The sequence below is a fragment of the Talpa europaea genome (genome assembly GCF_964194135.1).
Source record: "Talpa europaea genome assembly, chromosome: 2".
Lineage (NCBI taxonomy): Eukaryota > Metazoa > Chordata > Mammalia > Eulipotyphla > Talpidae > Talpa > Talpa europaea.
In genome coordinates, this window is record NC_140068.1 from 43,016,859 (window position 1) to 43,029,031 (window position 12,173).

At 42.8% G+C, this 12,173-nt stretch overlaps 1 protein-coding gene across 2 annotated transcripts in view; it reads right to left on the reverse strand.

Annotated features, from left to right (window-relative positions):
• Positions 1–12,173, reverse strand: part of ARMC2 (armadillo repeat containing 2) — a gene marked incomplete at its 3' end in the record, with an annotated part of 101,558 nt that overhangs the window by 39,092 nt on the left and 50,293 nt on the right. For both annotated transcript variants that reach the window (XM_084228585.1, XM_084228584.1), the window contains one exon: positions 682–827. In XM_084228585.1, the coding sequence (XP_084084711.1) occupies positions 682–827 (146 nt within the window). The remainder of the gene's footprint in view (positions 1–681; positions 828–12,173) is intronic.

Genomic DNA, 12,173 nt, shown 5'->3' on the forward strand with positions numbered 1-12,173 from the left:
ATTCTTCAGGAAAATTTGTATTTCTTTAAACAACTATAACATCACAGTTCAAGAAAGACCCCGGTCTCTTGAGAAGGATCATTATGTAAAAACACTGGTAATGTAGCAGCAGGGGGAAAAACAGAAATGCAAAATTTAAAGACAGTTCTGAAAATTTAACAGCATCTTGCTCTGAGGCAACCTGCATTCAGATGATCATCACTTCTGGAGTAAAGTAAGTGTGAACATGACTAAGGAATACACCAGCCAACTTCAGCCAAATAGCTGAAATTAAACACCTTCTGCAACAACTTAAGCCAGACCAGACATTCTCAGCAATGGCCCCTTAGTCAAAACTCTTAATTCTTGTTTCCAAGTGTATCACAAAGCTTGCTTTGTGATTTAGTTCTCTACCTCCAGTAAGCTGAGAGGAAGTTTTGTTTGCTTATTTGTTTTGTAAAAACTCACCAAAGAACTAAAATAACTTACCATCGAAGAGGTTAGAATCATAGCAGAAACACAGGAAATGGGATCATTAGTTTAAATCATTTATTTTAAATGTGGGCCACCAAATTCCCCTTTTTTTCTAGAAGTAAAATCACAAAACCAGGATCCCTTGCCACCCACACATACACACGTTAAAGACAACCGGGCACTTAGTCATTATTTCCTAAGACAACTTTGTCTTCCTGCTCTGCCTACCTGAATATCCTGGCGATGTTGGTGCAGACGTCCTTGTCCCCCATGTGCTGTTCCATCACTGTGCAGAAGAGGGGAAGGGCACCGATGTTCAGGAACTTACTTCTCGTTAGTGGCAAATCAACCAAGTTTCTCAATGTAGCAGTCAGCTAGGATAGAAGCATATTTGTAAGATTTTTTCTTTTTTTTTAAGGTTTATTTTATTTATGCATACAAGAACTGGGGTGCAGGCCAGAGGTGTGGGGGATGAGAGGATCCACCAGAGACAGAGCGGGGAACAGAACAGGCAGACTGACTGAAATACACTCCTGAGGGGAGCAGCAGAAGAGACGGGAGAGGTCTGCTGTGCCATGTGGGTCAGCTTCCTGGTGGGGGATCGAACTCATGCCACAGTGCCTGGCGATAGCTTGATAGCACTGAGACTTTAACCCCTGGGCCACCAGGGAGGCCCAAGTTTTTTCTTTTAAACCAGAACATAAAGCAACACTAACCAGTGTGGCACCATTTGTCTTGTAAGTTTCATTATATCAGTAGCTCATCTAATCCCTGTTAGGCCTCATCTCCCACCAGAGAACCTGGTTCTGCACACGGCAGCATGAGATGAAAACAAGGAAAGTCTGCTTAGGTCCACAGGTAAAGAATGGACTATTCTTGTTAACAAACAGCTATTATACCAAAGTCCTAGCATTCCATAAGTCATCATGTGGCTTTGTTAACATCATAAGACCTTAAATTAACCCTATGACATGCCACATCAATTCCACAGATTCTTAAAGGTAGCTCAATTAATGTGCAGGTCAAATGATAATTAAGACTTCTAGTCTCATTCTCGTCCAGGAGGCAAGTACTGACTGACTTCTCACATGTGTCTGATTTTGTAAAAAAAAATAAAAAACAAGTATGTTCAGGAAAGTTCTCTAGTTTGGCCTTTGTCCAAAAGTGGAGACGAGAACTGTTTGTAAATGCATTAAAACGGATGTTGCTGTGATCTAATCATTTCACCTTTCCTTGTGGGAGAGAACAAGCGAGCTACTGGCTAAGAGCATCAGCTGGGGAGGTGGGCAGCCAGGTCGAACTCCAGGCCCACCGCTCCCTCACTCAGGTTAGCTGCTTAGCCGCGAGCTCACGTCTCTCGTGAGTAGAGCGGAGGCAGTGATCACCGCCCTGGAGTTGTGAGGTGCAGCGTGATAAGATGCAATGTGAATGGCACGATGTGAGCGGCGCAGTCAGTACAGTTTCCTAGCAGCAGCTCCAAAATCATGGGTCCCCTTGGACTTCATGCCCAAAATGCAGATGAGAGAACATGGCCTTAGAGTCAGCTGGTGACACAGGCATTCATCCACTCCTCAACCTCCCCCCGTCCTCATCTGTAAAAAGAGGGTTATAATCCCTGCTCACCCCTCACGATGGCTGTGTATATCCAATAGAAAACATGTGATGATGTTTTTTGTACATAAAGTTTTGTGTAAATATGGGGCATCATGATATAGCCATAGCAGACTTTAAAAACAATTGCTAAGATGAGAGGTATCTTGGATCAGTCTTCCTATGTAACGACAGCAATCAAAAAGATGTCAAGGGCCTCCCCGGTGGCGCAGCGGTTGAGCGCTGGGTTGCGAAGCTGCCCGCAGCCTCTGCAGTGCCGGTTCAATCCCTGGCTGCTCCCCGGCCACCGGAGGAGGGTCCCGCATGGCGCGCAGACCTCTCCTGCCGCCCGCTGCTCCCCTCAGCAGTGTAATTCGCTCCTTCTGCCTGCTCTGCTCCCCACTCTGGCTCTGGTGAATTCTCTCACCCTCCCGTGCTTCTGACTGTACCCAATGCTTGTATAAATAAAATAAATAAATAAATCTTTAAAAAAAAAAAGATGTCAAAATATAACTACCTTAAAAACAGAGAAATAAGAATGCTTCAAATAAACATGTGCAAGTCTTTTGTAGTCAATTACCCAGCAATTCAGTGAATGCTCCCATAAAAGCATCAGTATCTGAAACATTGAAGGGGAAGCAGACGGTGGGGCATCCCGCTTAGCCTGGACCTACACCATTGTTTCCTATGCTGACGAGTGGGTGAGTGGGTCGTCTGTGAAGCAAATAAACCATCCTAGACATTCCAGGCTATCACTACCATCAAGTGGAAAATTCTCACCATCTGACCTGGCTCCACCTGTTCTCCTTCTTTAGAGACAGCCCAGGCGCTGGAGCTGCAGCTTTATGTCAATCCAAGCAATGACTCACAAGTTATCCCATTCAGACACCAAAGAGCACAAATGACCCACCACATGAATCCTGACTTGCACCCAGGCAACTAGAGACCATGAGAAGCTGGGGAACACCCACTCCAGCCATTGTGCCCAGAGACAGTTCCTTTCCCCTTGTCCCCCAAGTGCCCAAGATTGGGCCCCTAGATCTGTAGTCTTGCTCCGACATCTAACCTCTGGCAAGGGATGTTGTCAGCTGAAGCTTGTTTTCCTGGGAGTTTCAATTTTCTTGTTTCGACCTCGGTTGTTTTCTCTCTCAACTTTTATTCTCATCTCATTAGAAAAAGTTAAAATAGTACATGTATGTTGTACCCCCAACGAACAACTTTTATAAATGGCCCAAATCAAGAGTGGAGGCACACATTCACATGTGATATGCCATCTAATGCAACCCCTACCCGCTTACCGCACACTCCACATTGTGTGACATGCACACAGCTGCGTGAGATATGATACCTTGAACATTCTCAAATACGTCAGTTGTGATGCTGGCAGAATAACATACGTGAAACAGAGGCCACACACTTGAAAAGTACACAGTGATACTTCAGTATGTGACACTACCAACAGCTTAGTTGCTCCAGTCCCAAATCTCATTCTAAAAGCTTGTCTTTCCACTTCCTGTCACCACAAGCCTACTGGCTTTTTGTAGGATAAGATTCAATTTCCGGATCAAGCTCTACAAGGGTCTGTGTGATCTGATTCTTACCAACCCCTCATATCTTGTCTCATTCAGTTAACTAATGTTAGCTTATTTAATATTATGTTTTATTGTGTGTCTACTCCTCTATACTAGAAACTTTAGCAAGGACATATAGCTTGTTTGTCTTTTTATCATTGTGCAAATCCTGTGCCTGGCACACAGTGGGTCTCAATAAATATTTGTACATGGCATGAGTAAATGGATGGCTGTCTACAAAGGAAAGACTGGGTATACAGAGAAAGGCTAAGGTATTGGAAATCCATGGATTAATCAGACAATATCTCTGAGGAGATGGATTTAAAAATGATTTTAAAAGAGAGGAATAAAAAAAATTGGATGATAGAAAAACAGACTTTGTGAAAACGGACCTGTGGAGTTCCTTTTCGATCTTGTTTGGGACAGCAATTCCTTCCTAGGTTCCTAACTCCCCTCCCCTTTCCCTTCACACTTCACACCTGATTGATCACCTCTTCTCACACCAAGGTTGATGTTTCAGTTCAGTTTCTCTCTTTCCCAAACTCTGGAACCCCCGGACTGCGCTCCATCCAGGCCTCTCCATGTCCCCTCATCTGCCCACACTGGCTTCATGTGACAAAGGCTCCAAAACTCATCCTTCCCTGTTCAGAGACGTCCTCTGGCTTCTGGTTGCCTCAAGATTCTGCACCCCTCCAAACTCTTCTCTGTCTGCCTTCCTTCCTCACCCTACTTTCAAATTCTGCACCACACACACCATCCTGTCCTTGCACAAGTCCAAGCTTTTGAATAGACCCACGCCTCTGCCCAGAATGCCCGTGTCCATCACACCCCTCTGCCCTTTCTCCTCCTCACTTCTCTGTGAAGACTTTTCAGCAGTAGATCAGGCCTCTCCCAGGTGAACAAACCATCCTGTTCTTTCCTGTATAGCCCCCATCACAGAATCATAAATACTTGTTTCACACACCTTCTTTCTTATTATAAGCTCTTCCAGTACTGGCAGGACAATAAATATGCCAATTAAAAACCTGGCTGAATGAGACACAGAAGGAGAAGAGGAATAAGAAGGAACGAGAAAGAGAGGAGGAGGGAAATAGATGAAGGGACAAGGGAGACAGATGAGACTTCTCCCCTTTAAGAAGGCTCTGGAAAGAAAGTACAGGGGATTAGCTGAGGGCCTGGTGACCCCTCCTTCACCCCCAATTTAACCCCCTGAGGGAGGAGATCAGGAGGAGGTCACCAGTATGAAGCAGTAATGAAGGCCCCACCATTTTGAAAGACTGGCTGTGAGCCACCAAGCTTACTGCAGAGGGGGTGGGGGTGAGGCTAAACGCTGAGCACAAACTGACCTTTTCTGGGAAAAATGTAAAAAGATAGGGGGGAGACTCTAAATACTGTGGTAACAGTAAAGGCAAATTCCAAGCCTAATTACTTAACTCTCAACCTTAATGCTCAGTGGCATCTAAGTAAAAACTGAAAATCACAAAATTAATAAAAAAGAAAAAACCCTTAGTTAAACAGAGAGATAGTTGCAGAAATCACTTAATGAGCCCTGGGGCTCTGCCGCAGAGTCTGTTTTCAGTCCCCAGGAAAGCCCACCCATGGGGCCGGCCCCCAAGCAGAGCCACCAGGGCCAAGCTTTATGCTTGGGGAATGTATTCCTTTCTTTCTTAACATTCTAATTTATAGTGTTCCTAACTCTATTTATTTATGTACTTGTCTATTTTATTGTATACAATCTTTTAAATCATCTCAAATCCTTCACGGAAAAAAAATTTAAAAAAGGAAGTACAAGTTAGATGCACACATTGACGCTTTGTTCAGCTTCCAGAGGACTTACTGGAACAATTCCCAGCCTCTTAAGTGTCATTTCACCAAGAAACAGCAAATTGAAAAACATGAGTTTCAATTCTTATTTTCCCATCTCCTAATGTACAACCCCACGGGACAGAGGGTAACCAGCGGGAAGAAGGAAAATGCGGAAGAACATGGAACTGATCATCCATAAAGAGAATTAATAAAAAAAAATTTTTTTAGATTTATTTATTTATTTATACAAGCCCTGGATACAGTCAGAAGTGCGGGAGGGTGAGAGAATTCACCAGAGCCAGAACAGGGAGCAGAACAGGCAGACTGACGAAGAAGTACACTGCTGAGGGGAGCCCTGGGCGTCAGGGTTGCGCGCCATGTGTGACCCTCGCCTGTGGCCAGGGATAGAACCGGAGCTGCAGAGGCTGCGGGCAGTTTCACAGCCCAGCGCTCAACCACTGTGCCACCAGGGGAGGCCCAAGAATTAATAAAAATTTAAGTGTCTTTGCTTATCAGCAGTTTTTTGATGATGTCTGGGACAAAAGGGTGCCTACATTTTTCAAGGAAGAAATATTCTGGTATATTTTTGGTTACTGATCTACTGCTGAAAATGCCTGAGTTACATTTTACAATTTTAAACTTAGTCTTGAGCCTTAGAAGTACTGAGCCCATCCTAGGTAAAACACCTGGCCCTATCTCACACTGGGCCTCAAAGTTCTCATTGTGTAGTGATCACTGGGAGACCCATTTTAAAGGGAAGAATTATATTAAGAAGTGATTATATAATTTACACAGGCTCAAGCAGAAATTTAGCATAGCAAATTTAGGATTCACAAGGTTTTGAATCTGAATTTAAATCAATGATAGATACTTCATTGTCAATTTCAAATTATGTTTTCAACTATTAATTGAGAAACCTTAGCAAACAGAAGAAACTTTTGTCTTAAAATCTCTCCTGATTTATGGCCTCCCTGGTGGCACCAGGGGTTAAACACAGCACTGTGAAGCTATCTGCAGCCTCTGAAGCATGAGTTCGATCCCTGGCCAGGGAGCTACCCACATGGTGCAACAGACTTCTCTTATCTCCCCGGCTGCTCCCCTCAGCAGTGTATTTCAGTAGATCTGCCTGTTCTGCTCCCCACTCTGTCTCTGATGAATACTCTCACCCCCATACCTCTGGCCTGTACCCCAGTTCTTGTATGCATAAATAAATAAATCTTTAAAAAAATCCCTCCTGATTTAGACCACTGGACTTAAGGGTTGACAACACAGGCCCCACAGCTGTGATCCCATTCTCAGCATTCCCTCCTGCAGGTACAAGGTGGGGAGGGCTGGCTGCTCCACCTGCACCTCCAGACAAAGTATCCATTCCCTGAATGGATGACTTTCTCTCTCCCTCTGAACTCTTTCTCCATCAGAGTTCTCAGTGCCCAGGGAACCCACCAGATTCCACCCTAGAAGGCATTCAGCAAAGCTGCCCAGATCACAGGACTGTGGGATCTGTCTCCCAAAGAAAGGATTCAGATGGACTTTTTCCAGGACATCTAGAGGAGGCCTTTTCTAACATAGGTCACATTGGTGTGTGGAACTAAGGTCAATCAAGGTCCTGTGGGCCTCAGGAGAAATGTTTGCCATTACTAAAAGAATGCAGATCACCTAGATTTAAGGATAGCTCCAGAATCAACATTTTTTCAGGTTTAAAAAAATCTGTCTTCAGGCAGGGCAAAATCCAGAGGCAAGGTCTTGTAGTATGAAGTCACTCCCTTCTCATCACATAAGACCCCCCCTCCTCTCTTACTGATGCCCCAAGTCCCTTAATAAGCCAGGTTGGCCCCTCCTGCTTTGCCCTCTTTTACTTTAGATTTTATAGCCATGTAAATTCTCCATACATATCTTATTAAATTTGGCCTTTTTTCTTGTTAATTTGTCCAATCTCAGAAGAACCCAGAGGGGTGGGGTGTGTTCCCCTGAGCCCTAAGGGGGGGCCTGTAGCTCACAGTCCACCATCTGACTCCAGTTTAGCAGAATTAGAAGTTAAACAGGCTTTTTGGCTAGCGTGGGAACCGCACCATCAAGCGTGACATTGTTCCTTAGAGAAACGTTTTCCTAATTTCAAAAAGCCGCTTTCAAAGAAACTTTTGGACATAATTCAATTGAAAATGGTACCACTAACAGTTTGAAGTTAATTATGCTTCCTCCACCAAAATTAGTATCAAGGTTCAGTTTTTACTTATTTGTGTACATGGAAGGCTATTAGGCAAAGGATTCGAGCACTGCTTCACGGTTGATAAAGTTAGTTCATGAGCTTGCTCTCATTTACTCCCTAAACCCACCGAGTCTGTGACGCAAAGATATTCTGAGTCCTGCTTTTCAGATGAAGTAACTGAAGCTCAGAATGTTCACTGGCTACCAGGTAGATGGGGTCCTGGATTCCAATTCACTGTCTGTTGCCTCCCCTACTCCATTTGGCTGTTCCTAAAAGCATTTGTTTTACTCCCAGTCATCTGGAATATCCATAGCCCAGATCCCTTGGGCTTTATCTCAACTTAACTGCCAACTGCAAATGGTTTACTTCCCACTGATGATGTGAAAAAGCCACAAGAGACCACAAACAGTGTCAAATGATTTAAGACTAAAGCCACACCATTTTCCAACCTCAGCAAAACCATCTCCCTCTATTAATAAGAGCACATTCATTTTTTGGATCTGTGCCCAATTGAGACCACATATATGCCAAAACCAGAACCTATGTGGTAACCCAAGAAGTTTCACATTGTCTTATATATGATGAGTATAAATCTGGCTTAGGCAAAAGAAACCAATGACAAGATGCCACTATATACACGAAACCACTAGAACTAAAAATTCCCAGGCATTTTATTAAAGTTTAGATACATGCATATGAAAGTAATACTAACTCATAATCCTTGAAAATACTTGGACCCTAGCTATGGAGCCAATTTGAGTGTCCTACTTCAGCAGAAAGTGATTCTGTCCCCCTCAAACCCCCAGCACCCTACTTTGAGACTATTTAACATTTTCCACCATTTATTATTGTTTCTCCATTTTCTGCCCTATGTCAGTTATCTTGGTAAAAGGAGTAGTCAGTGTATGGATCAATATAGTTGAACTTTCGAATGGATATAAGTCATATAGATTGCCCACATAATAAAACAAGGAAAATGAGTCTGAAAAACATAATGCATTAAGAACTACCAAGAAATACGCTGATGTTCACAATTATATGTTAAAGTTAATAGCATCCCTTTATTGATGCAACTAATACATCTACAATGAAGGGTTGAGGCTGAGCAGATATGACAGCAATTGAAAAGCCAGTGGCTCTCCCCTGCACACAGTAGGCACACTTGATATACCTTCCATGTGAGCACACATCCTTCAGCATAGGCCTCCCAGCCCCTCTCCACTAGCAACTTCCCAATTGTTTTCAGCTCCTGAGGGGCCAACCTGACCTCGGACTGGGTGGGTGAGTCTAATACTGGGTTCAGGATAAGAACTAGCATGTCTGTTTCAGCTATAAACAACAACTTCCAACCTTTTCTCCTGCACCATCTGCCTTATTCTCTCATTCTCAAATTCAAAACCCAAGGCATCACATGTTTGAGGTCTCTGACTGTCTCTGCAGTCCCTGGCATTGCAAGGTGAGCACAAGTTGCCTACACATTAATTCCTTCTCAAGAAAGGGAAGTGAAGCAAAGAGGATGGGCCTGAGCTCTGAGTATCTCCTATCTTGTGCCAACTGGGTGAGTGAGTGGCTCATTATACACTGGCGTGCTCCTTTATAGGAAGGAAACCTCACAGGTAGAAAATAGCTGTCCCCTTTCCATTAACAAATACATTATGAAAAAAATCAGTAAGCCTAATAACCAATACTAATGATAGGGAATGAAGGAAACCTCACAGGCAGAAAATAGCTGTCCCCTTTCCATTAACAAATACATTATGAAAAAAATTAGTAAGCCTAATAACCAATACTAATGATAGGGAATGATTAGGGAGCAAATGATAAGAAAGTTTCACCTAATCTCAAAAACCACATGCTAATAAGCAAAATAAGTCAGACAAGCTACTGCAGTTAACTGTACCCAAAGTAGTCTCTTAGTTTTAATAATATACCCTTGTTATATAAGATGCCACCATGGAGAGAAGCCGGGTGAAGGGTACACAGGACCTCTCGGTACTATTTTTGCAACATCTTGTGAATCTATACTTAGTTCAAAATACAAGTATTAAAAAAAAAAAAAGGCCAGACACAAAAAAAGTACACAGTGTATATTCCATTTATATTAAGTTCTAGAACAGGCAAAGCTTTTCTGCAGTGAACAAGATCAGAAAAATGGCTCCCTCTGGGCAGGAGGTCGGGGGGAGGAGTAGGAGGATGAGAATTAACTGGGAAGAGGTGGGAGGAAATTTCTGAGGTATAAGAAATCTGTATCTTCGTAGGGGTGTGGGTTTTGAGGTTGTATATTTTTATCAAAACTTATCAAACATGTAAGATCCGAGCATCTCACATATTGTAAATTATATCATTCAAGTGAGTAAGAAAACAACCACATTTGCCCTGCCACTTCATATTCAAGCAAAATCTTCAAAAGGGACATAAATTTTTTTGTTTAATCATTAAATCTCCAATAAAATTATCTGTAAGAATTTTAGAAATATAATCACGGGGATACTTGCCCCCACTTTATGGGTGTATAATTTATTTCCGATAACCACATCATGGTCTCAAGAGGTAGGCTTCCCAAAGGCAGGATTAAGCCAGAGAAAGAGAGTTAACATACTTCTTAAGTATGCATACTCATAATGATTAGTGACCTAAATACAAATCTAATAAACTCTACATTTTAAAACTTAAATGTAACTAAAGCAAGATTTAAAGATTTATCAACCACTTTTGTGTAATCCTTAGTTACTAATACAATTGAAATCGCTGCTTAACTGGATCCCCAAACTTCAGTAAAAGGCTGCACTTAAATCCCCCAAGTTCTCAAAGCAGAGAATAACTGATTCTTGAGAACTTGGGGTTCATTATGAACCCAGTATCCACATGTAATAGCCCCTCTTTCAATTTTAGTTTCTCTTTAGCACTCTTCTCCATAGAAGTTTTAAAAGACAGAAAAACAAAACGATCCAAGATTTGAAATCCACCTCTACTTCTGTCATCTCAATTTCTTGTCATTCATTTTTTTCTCATCTGAAGAAATTGTTCTTTGGAGCTTCCTGTTTTGGAAGTTCTGATCTTAATTTCTTTGCTAAGTTTCAGGGGAGTGCTCACTATGGACCATGTCCTCTTCTTAATTTTTCCAAGTGCTCTTTATGGTAGGAGCCACCTGCCCTTAGAGGCTGGAGAGGGTCAGAGAGGAGACAGGCCTGCCAGGCCAGCTAAGGGCTGTGGCTCCACATCCTGCGCAACTTTGCTTGTCCACATGGCGGCACCCAATGCTGCCCCAACATAGGGTACACCCCAGACAGACCCCCAGGGTTCTGGGAAGAGATTGCAATACAGACACAGGAGTGAACCCTGATAAGTCAAAGGGGAGAATTTATTCTCGGGCTTAGACAGGTCTACACCTGAGGGATGGGGGTGGGGGAAGCAAACATTGTTTAAAGATAAACAATGATGAAAAATATATTTAAAAAAAAGAAAAAGAAAAAAGGCCAATTTTATCAAAATGTCTTTTAATTAAAAAAATAGATAAATCATGTAATATTTTAAGGGTGTGTGGGGGGGGGGGAGGGCTTGCAACACGACCATACCTCACATGTCTACTCACACACTCTACAGAAAGCAGGGGGTTCTCTGTGTGCCCTCTGCAGCATTTGGAGAGACTGGACCAATCTGTGAAGTTAAAATTCCTACTCTGTTTCACACACTGTCTTTTCCTCATTTTCTGGTCACTTCTTTTTTCTCTCCCTATTCCACAAATGAGATTTTAAGTTCTCAGTTTTCCTCTGTCTTCCTTCTATACAGCAGGTCATTGACTAACAACATATTACAATACTGATGAGGAATGCAACATTGGAGGACCTGCTTTTGTTTACATCACTGTCATTTCACTTAATGTTTAGGTTTCCAAGAACTATTGACTCTGTTAAGTGAGGACATGCTACACTCTCTCCATGAGTATTTCACTGTCTTTCTTGCTTTCAATAATCTGTTCCATGAGGAAGACCCTGAATCTGCTTTTTCACCTTTACCTTCTCTATTCCACATTACTTCTCACTCCACTTGCCTACCAGACAGCGCCACTTGGCTACTCTGCTGGCATCTTAATGTTGTAGGTTAAGGCTAGTTACATAATTTCCGTGCCTTCTTTTTACCAAATGAGCTCCCATGTATACTCTTTAATTTCTAATAATATTTTCATCGTTTTAACCATCCAGGCTGAAAATGTCCAAGTCATGTCTCTTTGCTTAATTCCCTTTTTTAATCCTCAAACTCTGAAGTAAAAGTGAGAGGAGGGAGTAGGGACTGACAAAGGCTGAGAAACTTCCATTTAGGAAAAGGCAGGATGGGACTCTGGCGAGGCATTGAGCACCGAGGGGGAAACATCAGGAGATGAGGGACCCTCTGGGGTGATGTTCGCAAGCTCAGAGGCCGAGAGGGGCAGCCGCTGTGAAGGGACTGGCAAAGCAGAGCAGGCTGCATGGGGAGCTGCAGAGCAGTTCTAACTTCAAAGATGGTATGTCCAAAGCAGGCAAAGAATACATTTCTCTAAGGCTTGAACT